The sequence below is a fragment of the Dermacentor variabilis genome, chromosome 9 (assembly GCF_050947875.1).
Source record: "Dermacentor variabilis isolate Ectoservices chromosome 9, ASM5094787v1, whole genome shotgun sequence".
Lineage (NCBI taxonomy): Eukaryota > Metazoa > Arthropoda > Arachnida > Ixodida > Ixodidae > Dermacentor > Dermacentor variabilis.
In genome coordinates, this window is record NC_134576.1 from 65,557,769 (window position 1) to 65,582,362 (window position 24,594).

A 24,594-nucleotide genomic window follows, 5' to 3' on the forward strand; every position below is an offset into this window, starting at 1 on the left:
CACGCGACATGGGTCTACTGTTTGTTGACTATGGTGTGCGGCATTTGGAATGCAAATAAATTGCTCAGCAGTGCTGCTGCGACCGTGAAGAGATGTGGGCTACAAGGTTTCAGTTTTCGCCATCGTTGCCTCTGTTGTTGACAGAGTGTCGCCTAGCGACAGTGATAAGGACGACACGGAAAGTGACAGCACAGGCGATTCAGGCCCGACACAGGCAGAAGCTGCAGGTTACGTCAGCCTCATTAATCTAATTGTCGCGATGAGAACAGCACCCCGCAATGAAAAGGTGCCCCGCAACTCCTGCAACGCTACCGTGCCTGTGCACGGAGGATATGCTATGTCAACGAGGAATCTGCCATGCGAGTGTTTGCCAAGAAGAGAGGGCTGGCTGAAAAGCTGGCTCACAGCTTTAGGAAGTTTGAGGCCGCTGATGTCGCTGCTAGGCAGCCGTGGCATCAAAAAAAAATAACACGTTTGTCCCGCAAAGGAAATAAATACTGCATGTTTTTTCCCCTTTCATCACACTCTCTCCGAGTTTTCGTTTTTGACAGGTAAGTCGGCGATCTCATGCTATTTTGGTTAAGCAGTGCTACCGTTTAGTGCGTGCTTTTTCCCGAGCTCCGGCCAACTACGGTTCAACGAGGTTTCACTATACTTAGCTGGCGAGGAACATGGACAGGTATGCACTAAGCGACATATTAATTACCTGACAATGGCAAATGAGTGGCTATAGACTAATCAGCCAAAAAAGCATGTTAATTCTCACTGAAACACACACTCAGACTAGATTTATTTGCGAGCAGGAAGCAAAACATCTGCGATTTTCAATTGCTGCCATGGCGGCCTTGCAGCGACAACGGCATCCTCAAAAACAGTAAGGCTGCGAGCCAGTTTCTTCAGGTACCACTTCTCTGCAAATGCTCTCATGATGGTGCAACAGTCACGTTGGATACGGAAGGGCCAGCGTCCATGGCGTCATCAATGATGACGACATGGAAGCGCCAGAAGCTATGGGAGCAGGAAACACATCATGGCTACCATGTTTTGACGTTACTATCGGCGGCGACTGCAGTGCTTGAAAGGCCCCTGTGCTGCAATTTCGCTACCTATGGTCTGTGGGCACAACATTTCGCCGATTGCATGCTCAAACACTGAAAAATGAAGTAAATACTATGCACTAATTGTTTGGCATGCGTTAAGCGACTGCGGCTTAAGCAGTCAGCCAATACATTAGGTCCAATGGCAACAGGAGAGGGGGGGATTCATCGCGACTGTACTTAAACCAGAATTACTTATTAGGCGGGTGTGTATTAACGAGGTTTTACTGTAGTCTGCTTCCAGCCTACACCCGCCGTGGTTGTTCAGTGGCTATGGTGTTATGCTGCTGAGCATGAGGTCGCGGGATCGAATCCCGGCCACAGCAGCCGCATTTCGATGGGGGTGAAATGTGAAAACACCCGAGTGCTTAGATTTAGGTGCACGTTAAAGAACCCCAGGTGGTCGAAATTTCTGGAGTCCTCTACTATGGCGTGCCTCATAATCAGAAAGTGGTTTTGGCACGTAAAACCCCATAATTTAATTTTTTCATTTTTTTTCCAGCCTACCTCCTTGTCGCTTCTCCTTTCATTGTAAATGAGCTATATATGATTCGTTATTAAAATACTAGAAGTGAACCTGATACTCAGCTTGTCGCACGCAGATGTGTCGTGATGCAACTCGTTCAAGTAAATACAGTCGCCGACTAATTTTTCGGACTCCAAAAATTTGGACATGCTCAATTTTTCGGTCTGCTTCGCGGCACCACAATTCTCCCTATAGACCATAATTTATAACAACTGCCGAGAGTTCGGACACCTTGCCACCTCTCGTCTGATTTTTCGGACACTCCTTGAGCCCGTCCCACAGCAAGTCTTCGGCACCTCAGGTTAGCCCGGCTGCACACATGCCACACGCTCGCGCGCCTTCGTTGTTGCCCCCATAGGACCCCTAGCGCCACCTCGCGGAAGGCGCGGTCAACATATGAAGCTCTCCCATGGCGTTACGGAGAAGTTTCATGACCATAAAAGCATTAAGAGACTCTGACAGGACCAAAGAACTGACCTTTGAATGATGGGTCATCATACACGACTGTGCAAAGTCCGTAGGAAAAGCCAGGTGACAGAAGAGACTTGATGACATTTGCATACCTGCAAAAGTCAACAAAAAGATAAGTGCACAGTGCAACCCTTCTCTTCTAAGTTGTGGCCTCATTTTCTAGTACAAACTTCACAGCAAAAACTTTAAAACAAACATGCATACTGCACATGCAAATGTTCTCCATTAACAAACCTCCAACAGGGATGAAATACCTGCGATGCCCGATAATGTGTGGCATCTTGCTACCCTTAGCTTATGTAGAATGAAATAGGATCACTGAAGCACTCGCTGCAGCAAACCAAACCTCAAAACCCATAAAGCCAGTGAATAACCTCACGGTGAGACTGAAATTAATCCTTTTTAACTCCATTTAACTCCACATACACTCCGTTTAACGATCCCGTGAAGTAAAACGATAGCTATGGTGCATGTCAGCCATTCAGAATAGGAAACCAGGAATAACACTCCTCTGCTGTCCAATGTTGATCACCCGTTGCACAATGTCAACTGAATAAAAGCTTCTCCGGGGTATCGGTGGTGCAGAATGGACAAGCCAGTTTACCTTCTCTGAAACACGCAGTCAGCTCTGACTGCCGATTGGCTGACGTGTGCCCTAGCTTCCAGTTCATTGCAGAGTGTAAGTAAGATAGAGTTCACTCGACTGGTTACAAAACTACGACAGTGGCGCATGGCAGCCAAAGCAAGCATGTCAGGCGCACGAACTACTGTCTATAAAACCTGAATTCATTGTCATCGTCCACTCATGATGTACAGCTCTTCCTGCATTCCCTAATTATCCCTGTCTTGTGCCAGCTGACACTATCCTATGCCCTAGAATTGCCTAGTTTTATCAGACCGCCTAGTTGTCTGCCGTCCTTGACTGCGCATCCCATTCTGTAACTTTAATGCAACACCGGTCATCCGCACCACATATTACAGGGCCCGCATAACTCAATTTTTTCCCTTTATGTCACCTAGAAAACCAGCTAACCGAAGTTTGCTCTTTAAACCATACTGATGTCTTCCTGTCTCTTAACCTTATGCTTATTGTTTTTTGTTCACTGAGTAGTTGCCAAATCCAAATGTTTCTACTTCACACTGCCTTTACACTTTGATTGCCAATGACTGGAATATTGTATTCATACACTCGCACAAATATGGCTAATGGTGCTCAGCAATCTTTGTGCAACTGCATAAATATGGTTTTGACGAGTTCCGTCTGCAAGGTGCTGCACTCGTGCTCCTGATATCCATATAAGCAGTATAGCCAACAAAACGATTCAGTGATGCACAGATGGGCCAACACTTGGGTAGAGACCATTGCAATCTAAAGCACGACAATCCACTTGCTGCTTGTGTTGTTGGAATCGCTTAAACGTTACCAGTTTCCTGTAGAAAAAATAATTTATCGAGTCCTTTGACAGTACACATACTTTCATCAGGTCAGCTCAAGCTTGTTTGATCCCTGCTTGACCTTGTATTAATAACTCCTAAAAGGTTGGCGAGTTTCTTTGTCACACTAATATTTATTTCAACTCACTTGCATCAAAAGGCTCAGAGCAGTGACAACTCCCTGCCTCCATCACCGCCATCTCCAAGTATAATTCAATACAGCCACTAATACCCATACATGTCCTTGTCTTTCTCTGTAAAGCCTTCAGGCAAGTTAAATTATGAAAATAAGCTAATTATTTAATTATTGAGATGGGTCTGCACTGACCATCGCAAGCCTGGATGACTATCACAACATGCTGCAGATGAAGAATTCTTAGGTCAATGTTTCTACGCAGTACAACTTATAGTAACACCCATAACACCCATTTGATTGAGGGAACTGGTTTTTGTAAGTCACGACCATATGTAGCCAACAAATAACGAAGCTAAGGAAAGCATATGAGAAATTATTTGTTGCTTTTAATTGAACTGTCGAAATTATAAGCTAAAGGCAAACGAAACTGGACAAAAAATTTCACTGATTACCTTTTCATTTCACAATGTACTGGCTGGCGCGGACAATCTGTCTCACGTGGCACGTTGCAAACAGAGGGAAGTGTGGCATGACTTCCTCACTAATCAGGAGATTGCAAGAGGCAGCGTACGGGCACAATTCACAGCAGCCGCCGCAGACAGACCTCCACTCACGCAATGCGTTGCTTCCATATATGGTGTCCGTGGACGCGCTCGCTGCATGCCTCATGGACAGCACGATCAGTGAGCAGACGATGGCATGCTACTCTGGTGCCATCTCGTAGCGGCCATCACCGCAGAGCCGGCCTTGCCGTGGCACTGCACTTTTCTTCTCACGCTTTCGCCATACCCTCCTCCTCCGCTTTCTGCCTCACAGTTCCGCTGCGCCTTCCTCCTCCACTTTCCTCCTCGCTATCACCATCTTTATCCCTCACCACACTCCACGTACACTCTCGTTTTTCGCTGTGCTCGTTCGCTCGGTTACGCCGAGGGATGCCAACGCTCAATGTAGGAACGGCCGCCTGAGAGCTGCACTCTAAGAAACAACTTGTCAGTGAGAGCTGTATCCACTACTCCGACTGTCATGTTTCCCATGAGACACTGCTGCTTTTAAAGCTTATGCTTTAATGTTACGGCACAAATGGATGCAGTGTCTATCTTCAGAGACGTTCCTAGTTTTGACACTAGTGACAGTGCTTTCATTCAACTTTTATTTTTTGTTTAATCACAGTCACGAAGGCACAATTATTATCATTTCCCAATGCAGATGAGCCACAGCTGGACAGGTTCGTTGACCCGTATGGCATTAAGAGCTGGTAGCGAATTCATCGCAACAATGACACAGCAATGATTATTTCTTGTTACAGACATATGGTTGAGGCCAGGGAACCACTGGACAGCTGTCACCTGGCATGACTAGATTTCAGTCACATCAGCGATAACAGATTTCAATGTCAATTTAAACCTTTCAGAGGACACAACTGCATGACATAATTGTGCAGACACAAAGTGCACATATTACTCAGAGTATAAGTTACAAATTATCAGAATGCAATGGTGTGATAACCATGGGAAGACAATGCACCTATTCTAAACTGCCAAAAAAAAAAGAGGGCAAATACAGTCCAAAAAAAAGAAAAGTCATATTATGTAGTGGAGATTAACCCAATAATTGTGCAAAAGGAATCTCTGTTGCCTCAGACTTACCTCGGACGCTCGTCATCGTTGACAGCTACGAGGGCACCCCTGTCCCAAACAATGTCCATTGTTCCAGCGCAGTCCCTGCAGTAAAACACGGTGCACTATTAAGGCCCTAGTATTGCCAGGAACAGGCAGTTGGTATACAGCTTGAACCCTGGCAAAATAACATGAGCACAATTTTTTTAACTCTTCAAATTAGAAACAGGAAGTGTGCACGCATGTCTAATAGTAGGTAACAGCAATGACAGAAGCCAAGTATACAGGGGACCCTGGAGCATTTCTTCTTTTCAATATGATAACCTCATCAGCTGATAGACATTGCTCTCTTCAGTATCGGGGCCAGACATGATTCTTCTGCATGCAGCTGAGAGCGCAAAACTTGGCTCACAAGGCCCACTTGCCCCTTCCTTGGACTTCGAGAAATCCCTGCTACCAATCATGCTTACAGCAATGCACTGATAAACACCACTATTGGCAGGATTTCCTTACATCTCGCAACTAAGCAGTGCCTCCAGCCAGACAGAAAATTAACCAATTCAAGAACTGCCAAGGAGATAGTGATGTCTGATTGCGGGAAACAAAACAACTCCACCAATGTGCTCCAAGGTCAGGCGACATAACAGAATGATCTTACAGGCAATGCCCATAACAAAATAGAGTGCAATGATGCACAGTGCATTACAATTATCGCATCGCATAAGTACAGTGGCGCAGGTTCACGCACAGTCAGTAAGAACAAAGAAAAGATGAAGGAGGCCTAAAACCGTGCAGAGAGTAGTATTTGACTGATGAGTCCAAAGATATGAGAAGCATTAAAATTTATTATGGCTATATTGAAAGAGCATTAGTTTTTGTAGTTGTGCACTAATGTGTAGAAACCAGGAGCATACTATAACAAGATAACATCCCAGTTATGCAAGAAAAGCTTTCTGGACACTTAGTTAACAAAGCCTTCTAAGCTTAATGTAGATGACAAAATGACTAAGAATTCTGTAGTTGTTAACAATCTATTTCTCGACCCTCAAAGGCCACAGTACAGAGTTGTGCGTCTTTCTCTTAAGATCATAGAAATATGATGTTGCTCTTACTGCTACTTTGTTCTTGCTAAAATATGTCAGAAGGGTCACATTTTTATGTCCTGATCATTCAATGTAACACTTGGCACAATTACTTGCCTGGTTTTAAAGGAAAAAAATGCAAAGTTGTCTTCATGTACAGGAATGCCTTAGCTGCTGCCAAGGTAGCACTAGCCCGAATTTGCGTAGCCGCTTGTCAGCAGCAGCGGAGAGCAGCCGAACCGGGAGGGCTGCCACATGTTCCAAAGGAGCGAGCAACAACTAACCTATATTACTAACCAGCAAGCTATTAGAACGCATCATCTACTCACATCTAGTTAACTTTGTGAAAGCCAACTCATTTTTCAGGCCAGGTCGGCATGGCTTAAGAAAACCATTCTCTTGTGAAATGCCAGTTTGTTTTACAATTGATCTTTCCTCTACTTATGACAATGGAGACCTCACTGACTACACGTTTCTCTATTTTCACAAAGCATTTGACCTTGCTGTTCACCAACTACTTCATTTAAACTAAGTAAATTAAGCATCAACCATTATAGCTGGATTTAAAATTTTCTCGATGAGAGAACAAAATACGTAACCACTAATGACTGAAATTCCTCTCCTTGTTCAGTTCCCTTGGGGGTTTTATTCTTGGGCCCCTTCTCTTTCTAATTTGTGTTAACAACTTGCTTAACATTGTTCAGTCACCTATTAGATTATATTATGATAATTTTGTAATTAACCATGTAATGTCCTCTGACTCAGAATCTTCTGTACTTCAGTCTGACCTTAACACGGTCACTGACTGTTGCAGTGTTAGGCAATTGCTTTTTAATCCTAAAGAATGTAAATCGATGAGAATATCTTGCAAAGCACCGTCTCCTAGTCTTCCTCTTTATAACACTAGTGGTTATGAGCTATATGAAGTAACTTGGTATAAATATCTAGAAACACACATAACTTCTAATGTTTCCCGGCAAACTCGCATTAATTACGCGGTCAATAATGCTAACAGAATGTTAAGTTGCTTGCATCACAACTTCGCAAGAGCACCATCACCACTACAGCTAACACTGCATAAAAGATTTGTACGCTCCAAGCCCGAACATGTGCACGTGGTGTGGGATCTAAATGACAAGTATTTTATTATTCAAAATGAATCTGTGCATAACCATATCTAATTACCCAAGGCTTTCAAGCGTGCTGTCCATAGAAAGCATCTTTACACCTTCCTGACCACCTCTTATGCAGGAAAATGTTCTATTTATTGTTATTTTATAAAATCTTTGATAATGAAGGACTGGAACAACTATTGTGAGCCATCTAATGTCCTAGTAGGCGCTCTTTCTTTGTAGAACTAGTTTGTTTATTCATTTATCCTGAAGACGGTGACTAATTGGAGCCACTTCCCTAACTCCACCGTCAACGTCATTAACATTACCGTATTTAAAGCAGTCGTCAATGACTGTTGTATGCTGCAGCTACTTCATCACGTAACAGTGTACTTTTGATCTTTTGTTGCCATTCCCTTCTGTAGCACCTACGGGCACTGAAAGTATTGGAATAAACATAATAAAACCATCACTGTTTGTCAGCGCCCAGTGAAAGGAGTACGGCTAGTTTTAGCATGACATGGTACTGTCTGTTCCACCCAGACCAGTGCGTGCACGCAGATATTCCGCGGGAAAGCTAGCATGCGTGTGTGTAATGCTCGTGCCAGCAGTGGTAGGCAGAATACTGCCTTGGCTAAGCTGCCGAGCTGACTGAGGGGAGCGTGAGGGTGCGTCTACTTGGCTTCATGACTTTTCCAACCAGATGCACTGTGTGTCGCTTGCATCTCCGAAAACCTTTTAAACCCCTGTGCGTCAGCTGTGCATGTGACTTCGACACTGTGAAGGCACGACGGCGCCAATGAACCTCGAGTGTCCATTCAATCTCTATAGCAATAAAATCAGAAAATCCTCGCGCCTCAGCTCACGGGGGAAGAACTCACCTGTTGAATTCGAATATGCTGCAGACAAATATCTGCAAACGGTGGTCAAGAGTCTGAAATGATCAGAAAGGGAGACACAGAAACTTATTTCCCTGAAAGAGAAAGGTGTAAATGGAAATCATAGTGATATCACTGCTCGAAACTTGCAGTCCCATTATGCCAGGGTAAAATTCTAAAATTGGCTACTAAAAACCGAGAATAAATGCGATAGCTGCAACAAAAGTTTCCAAGCCAAATTGCTTGTGGCTGGTAAGCACAAAAAGCTGTATGACGGAGTTCCCTTCGCCAGGGTTCACCAATCTTTATAGTGCATGGGCCTTGAGAAGCCTAAGGTCAGTGACTACCAAATAATTGCCATGGCAGGTACGCCACTGTCCAAACCAAGAAGAACTTGTATAAACGCACCGGCCAATCAGATTCCCTCATTTCAGTGACATCACAGCACAGGCCAACTTTTTTTCAATATCAGCTTCTTTTGAAAATTTTTGAAGAACCCATAGGCACACATGGAATGTGCAGTGCTGCTTTGTAGGCAGAGCTTATGCTTAATTCCTATGCTGGTACCGAGTATAAATGTTTAGTTACCCTCAGACTAATGTACTTTGCCAAAGACTGCAAAAGTGTGCACCTGACTGAAAACTGTACAGCACCCCAATTAGAGTTTACAACATATGTTAGGGCCAATGTGAATTGAAATACAAGTATCCTGCAATGGTGAAACTGGCTACATTTCAAGAAACACGTCACGCAGCATGACGAGTATGACGTCTGGAAATGATGTGTGCCTCTAGCGCTTTTGCCAAAGAAGCGGAAACAACAGGCCATGAGACTGGATTAAGTGTACTCACTAATGACATGGAACGAACATATTGTCTGCGTCTGACACCACCGTACACTGAAACCACAAGAACCAAGTTAACCCTTTGAGGGTAAATATGTTTTTTTTTGCCACATGCAACCGCCCAGGGTCGATTTATTTATTGCAGATTCCAATTCTTCTGAGGGACCAATTTCGAAAAAAAAAAATTTACCGTAATTTTTCTAGGGTGACCGTAAAGTGAGAAAAATATATTTTGCATTGGTATATATGTACTGTTTATTCATGAATGACAACAATAAAGAAAGGAAATAGACTTATAAGAATTAAAAATTCTATGCACTGTTATACACATAAGGCTTAGAAAATGCGCACACGAGAATATTTCGCAAGTGTCAAATGTTCCTGCTCTTACACTAATATTTATGTCCATAGCGTAATCGAACTGCGTAGGTGAGCGCACTGAAGAAAACTGTGTGGTTGTGTGCCCATCAAAAAAGCAAAATGTGTGACAAACTTCCGCTAATCTTCACCTTATCGCCAACCAGAGGCAATTAGTTCTCGAGAGTCTCCAAAAAAAAAAAAAAAGGAAAGAAGAGGAAACGCATGCACGGCGGCATCCTTCCTATGCGCATCCCTGTCAGCCCTAAATCAGCGAGAAACAGGCGGTCGCCTTTTGAGAGATTAGTAAAGTAATAGCCATCAGTATTGCAAGCATAAGAAGCCAAAACCGCCCGTGGAACAAAACCCAAACTGCCAACCGCCCGTGCGCACCAATGCACAAGCAGTAGTATATAGACGCGTCAGAGCAAACTAGCTCTACAACAAACTGTGCAATGAAAACCGAGAAAGGGAGGCGCGAGAAAAAAAATTCCCTGTATTCCCACATAATGGCAACACATGCAAGAAAAGAAAAAGTTGGAAAATTGGCACGCGTTTTACATGTACAGACGGCGCCGTAAATATACGGCATCGACCAGTTTAGACTTGTTCGCGGTGCCGTATATTCATGTCACTGACCCTCAAAGGGTTAAACAGAAATGGTAGGACACTTCCTAAAATACATGCACACTGCCTGCTTCATGTAGAGGCATGTTTGAAACTGCTGCACTCTAAGGTGAGATGAGGCAGTTCAAAAAAAGCTTTTTTATGTTTTACACAATTTGAATAAAATTTGCACAGTGAATGTATTTTCTCCAGCTGATCTCAAAAATTTAATAATTTTTTTCTATGATAAATATTTTTATGATATCCAAAACAGGATCCCCTTTGTTTAAGGTCTAATTAGTTAACAGCAACTTGTATGGCGATGTATAGCACATGGAATCAATGCTGAATGTTCATAGTGTGTTGTAAGCTGTAAATTAGTGTTTTAGGCCATCTTAAAGGGAAGTTATAGGTTGTCAACCTTAGTTGCAACAAATTCCCAACCCGATACTTTCTTGTTAACAAAGTGGGCATTTTTTATGACTAAGTTTGACAACATATAACTTTCCTCAGGAATGGCCTAAAACAACGACTTAAAGCTTACGACACACTATGAACAATCAGCATAGATTCAGTGTGCTGTACGTTACTGTGCAAGTTGCTGTTAATTACCTCATTAGGCCGTAAACAAAGAACATCAATTTTTGGATATCCTACAAAATTCTACAGAACAAATTAATGAGGACAAGTGGCTCTCCGCTATCAAGAGCCCCGGAGCGGCCCGCAGCGCGCTGAGTCGCGTACCTCAGGACCTTCATTAAAGTTTTGCTTCCATCCATCCATCCATTACTGAAATCAGCTGGTAAAAACGCATTAGCTGTGCAAATTTCATTAATATTGTTTAAGAAAATAAGAAAGTCATTTAATGTGCCTCGTCCCGCCCCTTACATGATAGCATTATAGGCAGACTTTACAGACTTCATATGGCATCCGTGCGGTAAAAAAATGTGGCCATTCGCGAAGACAGTACAATCTAACACAGCATATCAAAGCGCTAGCTGTCACAAGGGAAGGATGCGAGAAACTGGCACGGGGTGCACATGTCCGATGTTTCAAAAGGTGACCTTGGCACGAGAGAAGTATGCGTGCATACGTAGTCTAATAGCATTGGGCTGAAGTGCTGGAAGACATGAGATTCGATCCTACAGACCATCAACCACACATTGCTTTATACAGTGAAACTTTCTCATAACAAAGCTGAAGGGGAAGCCAAGATTACTTCGTTATGTCCATCATTGCATGTACCAGAATGTGAACCTCTATGTTGATTTCAATGAGAATTTCACTTACTTCGCAATATATTTTGTTATACTGTTAAACCAAGATTAACGAAGTCTGTAAAATTGGCAATATGCTTCGTTATATTGAAATTCAAAATTTTTTGCAAACAAGTGCGGTCGCTAGTGGATACGTCTTAAACGGCAGGGGCTGCAACATTTTCAGAATTGTTGGGCAATCGAAAAAGCAAGATTGGATGAGAAGAAACAAAGTATTTTGTGAAATCTGACAGTCAGCGACGAAAGACAACAGTTTCATGGCGTATTGGTGACATCTTCAAATCGGTGGCGCGAAGGGTAACAGCCCAGCCACGCTTTCGCGTCCACTCTACCCCCGCGTCTGATAGTGTCACCCACAGGGGGACAAAGCTATCATGGAAAGCGCGAACAGTGGGGAGCAAATGCACCGCCTGCCTCTCGCTTCAATGTGTCTCCCAAATTGGAGATTACCAAGCTCCAGCACCAAACGCGCAGAAAGACAGCGTAGGATGGCACACCATCTCAGCTTGCCCAGTCTTCGCACGTGCAGCAGATTACCTTTAAAACAGGGCGCGCAGGCTGGGTATGCGCTCAGCTACACTGGCAGCCATGAGCTGCCGTGGCTGTGCTAGGAAAGGAGACATACATCAACCTGCACCCTCCCTCCCCCCCCCCCTGCCTCCCTTGTGTGCACTCGATCTCATTACTGCAAGCTCGCACCCCTCCCCCCCTTGCTCACGCGGGAAGATGGCGCTCGTCCAGCCACCATCCTTCTCGGCTCCCCGCAGCTCACTTTCACTCGCACCGAAAGCATACAACGCGCGGGCGTGATAGGATCTTATCGCACTAGGACTTTGTACAGAACACGGCGCCGCTCTACTTCAGCAGTCGCTCTCAGAAGCGTGGCGCACGATTTGAGAGGTGCGCTCACAAGCCGCCGCGTGTAATTCAACAATTTGACCATCTGCATCCACAGAGGTTTCCATTTACTGTCTCATTATTCCTTCGCGGCGGCATCGAAATTTCATTGCATTTAAATTGTGCATAAACACACTTCATTATATACATGGTGTTCTAGAGACAAGAAGTTATAAAAACTTAAATGCTCTGATATATCGTGAATTTCATTATATTCAACTTTGCTATATTGATGTTTAACTGTACTCCATTTCATTACAGTAAGGTGCTACTGTAGCATTATACGCACACTTCACCCAGTTAGGAGGTCCCTAAAATGAAACTCTAGGTATGTCGAGCGTATGCAATCATGCTACAGTGTGCATAAAATCGCAAAATTGATAAGAGGTATACAAACGTCACCTTGATAAATGAAATAATTTTGATAAATCAGGCTTTGTGTTCAATCTGGCAAGTTTTGTAACAGATAGTAGGGTAAAAGCTTACCACAGAGACTAACACGGCTACGATGGCTTCTTGTAGGAAGCAGCCAGTAGGTTAAATTGTCAGTGAAAGTGAATGGGATTTACACGTAAGCGCAGTGTAGTACACCTTCCGAAAGAAAGTGGGAGTAGTAGTCTTGTTCATATTAAAACACAAAATCATTTTGTGAGATTGAGTTAAATTGAATTTTGGGGTTTTACATGCCAAAACTACAAATTTCATTATGAGGCACGCCGTAGTGGGGGACTCGGGATTAATTTTCCCCACCAGGAGATCTTTAACATGCCCCCAATGCACGGGACACAGACATTCTCGCATTTCACCCTCATCGAAATGCAGCCGCGGCGGCTGGGACTTGATCCCGCGACCTCGTGCTTAGCAGGCCAACACCATAGCTCCTGGCACAGCACCAAGCATGCTGTCTTGGCACAGGGCCGGGAACACTATTGCCCGTAGATGCTGGAACATCCACTATTGGTCACTCGAGATCTCGTAAAAGTGACTGAACACCAAAAATGAACGACTGAGAATACCGCTACTAATACCAGCTTTGCAACTGGTATGATTGAGGAGCTCTTCTGTCAGCCAAAGTGAGGTGGACGGAAGAGCTCCTCAATCATACCACTTGTAAAGGTCCACATAGGCCATGTTTCAAGATTTAGGCACTGTGATCGACAAAAGCACGGGGAATAAGCCAATTGTTGCATTATCAACGAACAATGTAACTACAAAATGGCACCAATCTCTGCTGCTGTCTTCCCATCTCCTAATGCGAGGCCAATAATTTATCTTTTCATCATTCAGTTTATGGGTCATAGCTTCTTGTACTGGGCCCATAGTGCGTTATCACTCGTGCATAACGGTACACACTGCTTTCAATCGTTTTCAACTTCACTCAGAAGCAATTACATTACGTATTCATCCCATATATGAAGTCTGACGCATGTTACTGTACGAAACTCATTTAAGCACTTTCTTGCCATCAGATTTCGTGAGAAATGACAGCAATTTTAACAGGACAGTTGTCACTACAGATGGCATTCTGTGGAATGAATACATAACGACAACCAAAATTTCGAACATCATGCCACGTCTCACTCAGACTTAAACCATGGCAATCTCACCTCCTCCACAGAACCAATTCATAAAGTCATACTGAATCTGGCTAGGTTTTTTTCGGACATGATGCGCGCACGATGAACACAGCACTCGGTGTTGTCCAACTCTAGACAACATTGGAGGTGTTGTTGGCAATAAACCATTGCGGCACAGCAGCAGATGCGAAAGCTTCTGCAAATATAAATCTTCATCAACATAGCATCAAGTTGTTATTTTGGTAGTCAACTCTAATTTAAAGAACATTCTTTTTTTTATCATTCAAAATTTTTTTTTTTTACTGTCTGATTACCTGGAAATTTTATTATGGCCCCTTCCGCATAAGAAAAATTGGCTGGTGACTGTGCTTTCTTTAATACGATGTAGAACTTGATGTAGTAAAATTTCAATAGAACGAAGCAAAGTGCCAATTTACTGACTTTGTTATATTGAAGTATAACTGTCCTCAGGCTAGAAAGGCATGCTCCTCGTGGGGATGCTCGACTCTCTTGTGCCCCCGTATGTTGTTTTCCACACAGGGCTCTCGCATCTCCTATAATATGCCTCACTTACATAGCTAAGCACCGCCGCCGGTTGGTGTAGTTGCAGAATAGTATGTGAGATAGCACGAGTGTTGCTCTGCTAACACCATATAATGGCGGGGTTACTCAGACACAAAGAGGAGGAGCCTCTTCCTCTTTGGCTTGGGGTCGGCTGTGTGCAGTCGTACCACGCTCGCACCTGCACACTTTGCGGAACCGTCTTGAGAAAGGTTTCGGAGCCGGAGAGTGGGATGGATGAACACTACCTTTCAAACATGCCACCATTTGCGTGGCTGTACATGTAAACCATTAGGCATTGGCGTCCAGCGTTGGGGCGAACATATTGACTCTCTATACACTGTCATGGTAAGCCTGACTTCCTCAATTCATCAGCACCCATAGGCACGTTCTATTGTTTGCAATTCGGCTAGCTTACGTTGGTGTATGAAAGGAGCAATAAATGCTCTTGTGATTGTCTACACTACTGCGCTGTCGTTCCTTTGTCATCCCAGCACGTTTCAGACTCCACATCTGGCGCCCAACATGAGGCTCTTGGTGCACCGAATCGCAGTTTTGACAGCTTTGCTCGGTTCAAGATAATCTTTGTTTGAACTGAAGCATACACATAATGTGGATTTTGATCACTAGCATCAGCGTCATGCTTTCTTGTGAGGGATGATTGCTGCGGCATGTTTGAACTTAATGAAGAGCTAAGCTTTTTCCGAAATTCTTGGAAGATATTCGTTGGTATGAAAGCCACATGATCTGCATCCTGAAAGAGCAAGGCCTAGTGCCAGTGGAGCATTGGCAAGCCTGAAGGCAGTGAATATGGAAGCCTCATAGGTAGTCCGAGTTTGTTATGTAAATAGCTTCTTCTATCTCTTTGACTCTGGGAGCCATGGCTCTGGAAGCTGGCCAATGGCACATATGGCCAAAGGTTATATGTGTGCACATGTAGCCTTTAGGGGCCCTAATGGCCCATTAGGGGTTGTCTGACATTGCTGCTTGGCACTGGGAGCTCCGACACCATCCGGGACAGTGGGCACCGTCCACTCGGATGCCGAATGCACCGAACGCGGTAAAACCACGTCACGGAGCTTCTGTTTCCTTGCGGTTGCCTGCTTTTCATCCACTTTGGGCGCTGTTCTTGGGTGCCGGTTGTTGTCAGAGTAGCGACTCGTTAGGCCTAAGGCTGTTCACAGCTGTCTGTTGCGTAGGCAGGGACACAAACTGGTTAACCGTGGCTTTGAGGTGCCGCAATGTGCTTCCCTCATTCCAGTTAGCTTTGCATGAATTGGAATTACTCATTCGAATCAAGAAAGCAAGCTTGGTTCACATGAATTTAGCATCTGAGTAGCCACACAATATTTTTCTGGCCAAATTAAACATCGGTACCCCACACGGGCAATGCACATGGTAAATTCCTCTCCCTTGCACTATTCTAGGTTTGTTGAGTGCGCTGAGTGCATGCAGCATTAGTGGAGTCGCCGCTGGTCTGCTGTCACCTACACATTATTTGCACTGCCGCCCAGCACCACAATCAAGCCACCCCAGGCAATGGAGATGCCTGTGGCTGGTTCGGTGCAGTGACACCAGCAGCCACCCGTGTCCAGCTCGCAAGCCTCGGTGGATGGTACAAGAGCCACCAGCAGTCACCAACAGCTAATGCGGCTCTTGCCAGCAGGATGCAATCTGTCTGCAGAGTAGCTGCTGTGACCAACAGACACCAGCAGTGCATCCCAGAGATATATTCGGCATGCTGGTTATTGGCAAAAGTGCGTAGACAGTTCCTCAGCGCAGCCACCACTGCATGTACTAGGTATCTCTTGCTTGCAAAAACTCCCATTGATGTTAGACCATGTAGCATGTTTTTGACAGAATATGTAGCAATTTAAGGTGGGGAGGATGTGGGGACCCTCGAATCTCATGCAGCCCTTTATGTTTTCCCTGCATGGCTCTCACATCTCCTGTAATCCGGCTTGTCTGCATAGCTAAGCGCTGTCGCCGGTCAGTGTTGTTGCGGAATAGTACGTGCAGTTGTTGAGCTCCTAACACAACTTAACGGTGAGGCTACTTGGACACAAGACGGAGTAGCCTCTTCCTTTTTGGCTTGGAGTCGGCTATGTGCGCGGACATTTTAGGAACTCGCTGGCACACTTCGCAGGACCATCCTGACAAAGGCTTTGGAGCGGGACACCGGGGATGGGCGAACATGATCATGCAAACACGCCACCGTTTGCGTGTTTGCTGTACACGAGAAGGAGAAGGGTTAGGCGTTAGTTTCCAGCATGAGAGTGAACATATTTTCTCGATATCCTGTCGTGGTGAGTCAGACCTCCTCGATTCATCAGCACCCATCAGCACATTCTATTGGCAGTAATTCAGCTAGCTGGCATTGGTGCATGACGGGTGCAATAAATGCCTTTGTGGTTGTCTGCACTACTGTGTTGTCATTCTTTTGTCCCAAGAGCCCGTATGAGACCCCACGTCCTTCACAGCTTCAAAAAAATTTACTGCCAATGACAAATCCTTCCCTTACCAGGCTATGGCATGTTACTTTAGCTTGGAACACTTAAAAGCAACATCATATACAAAAAGCCACAGTTGGCTTCCACTACTTTGCTAGCCCTGCTTTCTCATCCTTCAAGGTGCCAAGTTCTTTCCACAAGTCAAAGGTTACATTTCGGTCAAGCTGACCATTTGGATGAGTTGGTATGGACCTACAATAAATTTTGGCTAGCACGACAGACGTGTACAAATAAACAAGACAGCACAACGCGCGAGAGAGCTTTAGCTGTGAGGGAGCACTTCTGGTGTTTTTTTTCTTCATCCTCATCTGTCATCCTACCATTCATTCACTCAGATCACATCTGCCCTCCTTTCCGAGCTGCCCCTCTCTGAAGCTTCGTAGCAGTACAAGCAAGACAAGAGAACCACAGGGAGACTTAAAGTGGATCAATGGTGCTTAAACAAGTGGCATCACCGGAGCCACTGTTTCGATAAGTGGTCTTGTTTACGTCAAGACTTTGACATAGACAAGTCAAAATCACCAGACTACTCAGCAGACAGCTTGCTTAGAAAGTTTAGACTAATTAACATAGAGAACTTGTATAACTATCACCTTTGTAAAGAGTTAAGAGATGAAAAGAAACAAGGCATTAATCTCATAACTAATCTGGCAAACTTGCAAACGAATACCCGTTATTATAAAACTAGACATCCTGAGCACTGGGAAGTCCATCGTAACCACACTAATTACGGTGAACAAATGTTACGATACACAGTACGAAGTGTATTAAATTATTTTTTTCGCAATGAAATTGATATGATGAGCATTTCGAAAGCAGAATTCAGAGATTTATTCCTTTAGTTGTTTAGAAATAGCGTTGAGAAAAAGTAATTCCTTCTTTTTTCTTTTTTTTTTCTTGCTCAAATGCTACAAATGTACTACCTATGCACTACCTTTTATGGAAAGTTCTTCTCAGGTTTGATCTGTATGCTCTGTGTACCTGTTAATTCTTCTGTTTGATATTATAACTGCTGTTCTTTCAAATCTTCGAAGTATTTTCAATCATGCATACTTAAACTAAGTTTCGTACTTGTATATATTTTATGGAAATTGTCTTTCACCTTTTTTGGTGATGTATAAAATATGCATCAAAACGTGTGTGTGTGTGCGTGTATGCTGATCTGCATATGTATATTGTATAAGCTGCTGTTGCCTATGTAAACAAGGGGGGTGGGAGCTTGTCAAGCTGCTGTTCAGCAGCTTTTTCTTCCATCTCCCCATGTTTCAAACAAACATGAAATAAATCGTATTCGTATTCGTAAAATGTTCCATGATGCACCTTTTTTGACTACTGTTGATCAGTAGCAGGACAAGGCTTACTTACACGGAAGACTTTACACTTCAGCACATGGCAGGTCGTTTCCTCGCAGGGAAGGCCATTGTCCGTGAAGAATTCGCTGGCTGACCTCTCTATGTACTCCACGCCGATAACATTGTGAGCACGACCATAGAACCTACAGGAAGAGAGCCACGAGATGGGCGCAACAGTGAATCCGGACTCAATTACTTAAATGGGTATTAAGCTACATGGGGTCAAAAGCAGGGTTACCAAGTTTGGCTATATTGTGCCAAAGTGGCCATTTTTCGAGCCAGCTGGCTCAGAATTTTAGCAGTCCAATAATGGTGCACACCGACCACTTAAAAGGTGTTGTGCAGATCAGCCTGACTGTACTTCAGTGCTCTATAAACTCTAACCGTTCAGTGTGGTCATATGAGGTGATGCTTGAATTCATTATAGGTAGGCACAATAGTAATGCAGTCACCAGGCACCATTAACCTTTATCTATAAAGGTTCTCTTCCCAGAAATGTTCTTGAGGGGGGAGGGGGGGATATGAAAATAAATGTCGCCAAATTTGAGTCACTCTTTTATTCTCTCTAATTCAATTATTGATAACAGCCCAATGCGAGTTTAAGAACCTCTCTGTACTACTAAGACGATGAGCAAAACGTGAACAAGGTGAATGCAGGAGCCAACGTTTCGACAAGTCCACTTGTCGAAACGTTGGCTCCTGCATTCACCTTGTTCACGTTTTGCTCATCGTCTTGAATTGCCATCTCCCGCATTCCCCGTCTTTTCTCTGTACTACTAAAAAACACAGAGAGTATTCCAGTGCTATAAGAATACTCCCAGACAATGAAATGATATTTTGTGCCAACGTGGCTACTTTTTTAAGCTTGCTAGCTGCAAAAATATTGGCCTTTCTAGTGGTTGGCTACTTAGTCATCCCTACTGAAATGATCTTCAGTCACTGCATTAGAGTTAAAATATTACAGTTTCTGCTGAATCCTTTGAAACTCTCTTGAAGACCCCTGAGGTTCCCCGGAACCGCACTTCAAGGGGGATAATCGTGGATGATATTCACACCAGCATGTGCCTTGTTCGCATGCAATGAACCCCTCTTGTCTGCTCTGTTAACCAGCACTACGGTCAACTGCGTAACTAGCAATGGGACGACAAATAATAGGTGTAATGTTAAGAGAGAGGAAGGCAGTGGTATGGTTTAGTGAGCAAACGGGGATAGGCAATACTCCAGTTGACATTAAGAAGAAACGGAGTTGGGTAGGCCATGCACAGGGCAGAAAAACGGCGGTCAATTAGTCATAAAATGGGTAGCAAAAGAAGGAAAGTGTGGTCGAGGACGGCAGGAAATTGAGTGGGGTGATGAAATTGGGAAACTTGCAGGTCTAAGATGGGTCAGCTAGCACAAGGCAGAGGTAATTAAAGATCACTTGGATAGGCCTTTGTCGTGCAGTGGACACAACATAGGCTCATGACGATGACAATGGTCAACCAATCAAGACAATGCAACCATTAAGCAGTGCCACCACTGTGGTGTGAAAAAGAAGGGGGGAAAAAAAATTACACACTGTGCAAACGGAGCATCCAAGCTATTCATACTTAGGCAGTCAAGGAACAGAGTACACTAAAAAAGAAGCTCACCATAACAGTTCAGGGGCCTTTCCACACAGTGGAATGAACACGCGGGCATTTTGCTTTCCAGCCAGGACCAGCTCTTGGTGTTGGTCCAGAAGCCTGCAAGTATTGCAGAGTGGGGTGGTCAGAAAAGTGCATCAGCGAAAGAGCAAGACATTACTATGTGGAAAAGGCTCCTGTGCACGACTAAGGGACACTGCAACGTGCTTGATCCTTCCATCACAGTACACAACTCAAGTCACCTTCACCACGGCACACCATTGCACCTCCCCTGCAACTCATGCCGCAATGCGCCACAAGAGACATCTACATTTTGCACTCGTCCATGTTGCACTCAGTGTTACATGGTAGTTCATATGAGCGAAAAGGCTCTCCCGCTACAGAGAAACAAGAAAGCTTTTGGCAAGAGCCTTATACGCATTCCGGAATACCCTGCCCCTTCCGCAAGGAGTAGGTACAGCAACATTGAAAAGAAACCTAAATCCCTTGCCGCCAAAACTAAGCATTCCTTCTTTTCATCCACCCTACCCGCTTTGCTACATAATAATGCTAAGAAGCCAACAAACACTAACACCAAGGACAACATAAGAGAAATCACTTGTGTTTAATAAATGAAATAAAGAAACGATAAATTAATGGAAATGAAAGTGGATAAAGAACAACTTGCCGCAGGTGTGGAACGATCCCACAACTTTGATGTCAGTGTTTGTTGGCTTCTTATGATATGACTAAGAAAAAAAAGGGCCCCTCGGTTAACTCCCTTTCTTCCCATTTATTACATAACGAGGGTCTCGAATCCGGCAACATTGCTGCCTTCAGGTAGAATGTGTGGGTTTATTGACTGGTTGCCTTCACCCAAAAAAGATCACATTCTCGTGACACCTGCGGCAGAAAGCATGTTCTACATCCGTCACCAAGGTCTGGGAGTGATGGCACTGGCAAACACTCCCAGGGTTCTACTAGGATACATAAATACCCAAGAAAGTGGATGGGGAAACGGTGCCGCGGTAGCTCAATTGGTAGAGCATCGCACGCGATATGCGAAGGTTGTAGGATCGTTCCCCACCTGCGGCAAGTTGTTTTTTCATCCACTTTCACTTCCATTAATTTATACTTTCTTTATTTCATTTATTAAGCACAAGTAATTTCCCCTATGCTGTCCTTGGTGTCAGTGTTTGTTGGCTTCTGATGATATGACTAATAAAAAATTGGGCCCTTTGGTTAACTCCCTTTCTTCTCGTTTATAACAATGCTAAACAGTTCTGACAAGTTGTGAACCCTAAATCTTGCCCACCAATATCACTATGTGATGATCTCAACATCCCCGTACAGCATGAAGATGGTGCTGAAACTCTAGTTTCGACTTTCTTTTCTGTGTTTACTGAAGAGCCGATAGGCAACCTTCTCAATTATCCCCACTCTGATCACCAAGTGATGCCTGGTAACACATTTGAAGCTAATGCCGTAATAAAAATAATTGAGTGCCTTAAACTAACATTGTCGCCTACAATTGACAGCATAAATGCAAAAATACTAAGAAGCCACAAACAAATTTCCAGTGTACTTTTATCACATATTTTGCAATACTCCCTCTCAACCACCATTTACCGCTATCATACTCCACGATTCAAAAGTTAGCAAAATCATTCATGTGCACAAAAATGGCCCGCAGTCATCACGAGAAAACAGCTTAAAAAACATGAGTGCTCCTTCAAAACTAATGGAACACTTAATCTATTCAAACATCATAAAATTTGAATATCTGTCTATCTTTCTCCCCTCGCCCAACATAGATTCCTTAAATACCGCTCATGTTCCAACCAACTTAGTCTCGTTTGTTAACAATATCAGATCCAGCCTTGATATCACTGTACTCGTAGATGCACTATTTTTAGGTTTTGAAAAAGCTTTTGACAAAGTTGCTTAATGACGCCTTCTACTAAAGCTTACACATTTGAACGTTAACCTTCTTGAGCTAAATTGGGTGCGTGGCTGCCTTGCTAATCGACAATAGTTTGTGTAGGCTAACAATCGAGCATCCCATAACACACTAGTTGCTTCAGACATGACCCAGTACATGATACTCGGTCGCTTATTTTTCCAAATTTGCGTGTAAACAATCTGCCCAATAACATATCCTCTAACATTGGTTTGTTCACCAGAGACTGCATTATTTAAATACCACAGCATCAATATAACAATCACGACTCTCATAAATTATTAAGTGATCTGCATCACATAGAAAGATGGTGCCCCACGTGGTTGATGGCCCTTAACACAAAGAAAACTGCACTAGTTTTCTTCCACCATTGGTTCGTGCATTCCACACCATTGTATAGCATTTATATGGCTCCCACTTTTCTTCCTTAATATCTCCGCGCCTGCTTATCTCGAAATAAGCATCACATGCACTTGCATCACACCCCATTCTCTGTAAAAATACTTGCCTACCAAATGCTAGCAGAGCCAAAGCTCGAGTACGCCTGCACAATTTCGAACCCCCACCAGATTAACCTTTCAAGCACCACGAGGTTCATTTATTCCGATTACTCTTATCCTACAACCACCACAGCACTAAACGCTCGGGTCAACCTTGATTGTCTTAGATGCCACCACAAAATCTCGAGACTTTCCATATTCCACAAATGACAACAATCGTCAACTAACCACTCCGTCATCACTTTCGCCCACTGACTATCGCTTCGCATAAGTCCGTAAAAGGCCATTCATCCTCCACCTGTCTATACTAGTGAACATCAGGGGATATATTCTCCGACGATCGCTTTTGACAATAGTGTCGCTTTCGTGTGACGTAAGTACACGGTGCACTGTATGATTTCAGCGGTTTCGCTCAGCCAGCCAATCAGCTCATTTAGTTTTGCTCAACCAGCCAATCAGCGCACACTGAAAGTGACTATCCGAGAGTACATCTTATTTTCCCCTTTATCTATTCCTCATGTAAAACCCCAAGAATAGGGGTATCTGAGGTACTTAAATAAATAGGTAAATAAATAATGACTGGTGTGCTTCAGTAAGCTTCACCGCACAGATGCGTGTCGCGGTGAAGCATACTGGCAGTACTTGCCACATCAATAACAAATAACAGTGGCAGCACGCGAGCGGCCAGCAGCTGTTTACAGTGTTAGAAAAGCAAACAAAAAGCCACCAGCCAGCAAGAAAAAGGCACTGACGGGTATAGAGCGCACAATCTGACCTGAAGCACCGTTTTCTGACAGTCTCACTTGAAGAGGAAAAATAGAAACAAATTTGACCAGTCTGTAACACAGCCTCATAGCCTGCTTGCCTACTCACCGATGTATGCCTTGCGTCTGCCACGGAGTGTCTCCGGTTTTCCAACGGATCGACCAGAACTCTTTCTGGTCCCTGGCGTAGATCACAGGTTTCTTGCGACTGAACAAATGATGGTGCCGTTTAGTGTAGTGCGATTACAAGCGTGGAAGCTCTTTTGCGTACAGAGCGCTCGGCTGCACTTACAGCTAAACACTATTTAGGAACAAGGTAAAGAGTGTCGCGAACAATCGCTGCTTCGCAACTCTCTGCGCAAGCTGTCAGAAGCTCCTTCGTAGCATCGCAATCATTATCGAAATGAAGCTCACCTCGAACTCCAACGGTGGCCCATAGTGCAATCGGGCTCTGAGGGACGACTAGGACAAGCCTTTAAGCGTAAGTAGAACAACCTCCTTTGCCGTTACCTCATGTTATAAAAACCACGCAAAACAAACGTGATAACTGATACTGCAGCCCAAATACATATCAGGAGGCCGCCATGTTCTCGTTTTTTTTTTTTTTTTTTGAGATTCTGCAAGCATATGTGCGCGCTTTGATGATGATGATAATGACCAAATCGAAGAGACCTATTTCGTTTTCGGACCTGTTGCTGCTATATATACGTCAAAATCGCATAGCGACGCGTGCGACAGCACCGATTTTCGTCGTTGCAGTCGCAGCATGTGAAACAGTCTAAACAGCCTTTAGCAGTTCAATGTCCCATTGAAGAGCGCGGGTGGTTCTACGTTCGCATATGATTCGTAACTGCATTTCCTTGTAGCTCCGTGGTTTCAGGTTTTCTTATTCGATGTTTTAGCGTGCTGTGGTATAAGTGGTGACGTAATCACCGTTGGTGCATCCGTGTTTGCGTGCATTCCGTCCAACCACGGAGTAAGACATTTAGGAGGTAAAACTCCCATCAGCGCGAGCGAGCGCGGGCGACCAGATAAGGTCACAATTGTTGTATGCGCCGACGGGGCCATAGCAGTGGCGGCGCGTCGTAGAAGCCGCAGCGAAAAAAAAAATGCATCGCCCGTACACTTCAGACAATTACAAACAGACTCTTACAGAAACCCAAGACTCATGCACGCCATGTATCCAGACATACGTACACTACAAACAGATGCACATCGTGTGGCGAGGTTGCCACACTAAATCACATGTTATGGGAGTGTCGGGACCTAACAAACAAGTCGGGCAGTGCCGACCCCTCCGTCCCTTCCACCGCCAGCCTCCAATCACGCTGGATGACCGCACTGCTCAGCTCTGACCTGACAGCACAGCTCTGGGCCGTCCGGCGAGCCGAGGAAGCCGCTTCGAGACAAGGGTCTCGGAACCGCGTCCGCGG

The 24,594-nt window shown here is 44.3% G+C and overlaps 1 protein-coding gene across 1 annotated transcript in view; it reads right to left on the reverse strand.

Annotated features, from left to right (window-relative positions):
* The window catches only part of LOC142592766 (thiopurine S-methyltransferase-like), a 38,641-nt gene extending 14,868 nt beyond the window's left edge, over positions 1-23,773 (reverse strand). The window contains exons 1-7 of the mRNA XM_075704429.1: positions 23,576-23,773; positions 23,271-23,369; positions 19,965-20,057; positions 18,347-18,476; positions 8,356-8,408; positions 5,311-5,385; positions 2,101-2,186 (exon numbers count right to left, since the gene is read on the reverse strand). Coding sequence (XP_075560544.1) covers positions 2,101-2,186; positions 5,311-5,385; positions 8,356-8,408; positions 18,347-18,476; positions 19,965-20,057; positions 23,271-23,369; positions 23,576-23,598 — 559 coding nt within the window. The 5' untranslated portion in view covers positions 23,599-23,773. The remainder of the gene's footprint in view (positions 1-2,100; positions 2,187-5,310; positions 5,386-8,355; positions 8,409-18,346; positions 18,477-19,964; positions 20,058-23,270; positions 23,370-23,575) is intronic.
* Between the last annotated feature and the right edge of the window lie 821 nt (positions 23,774-24,594).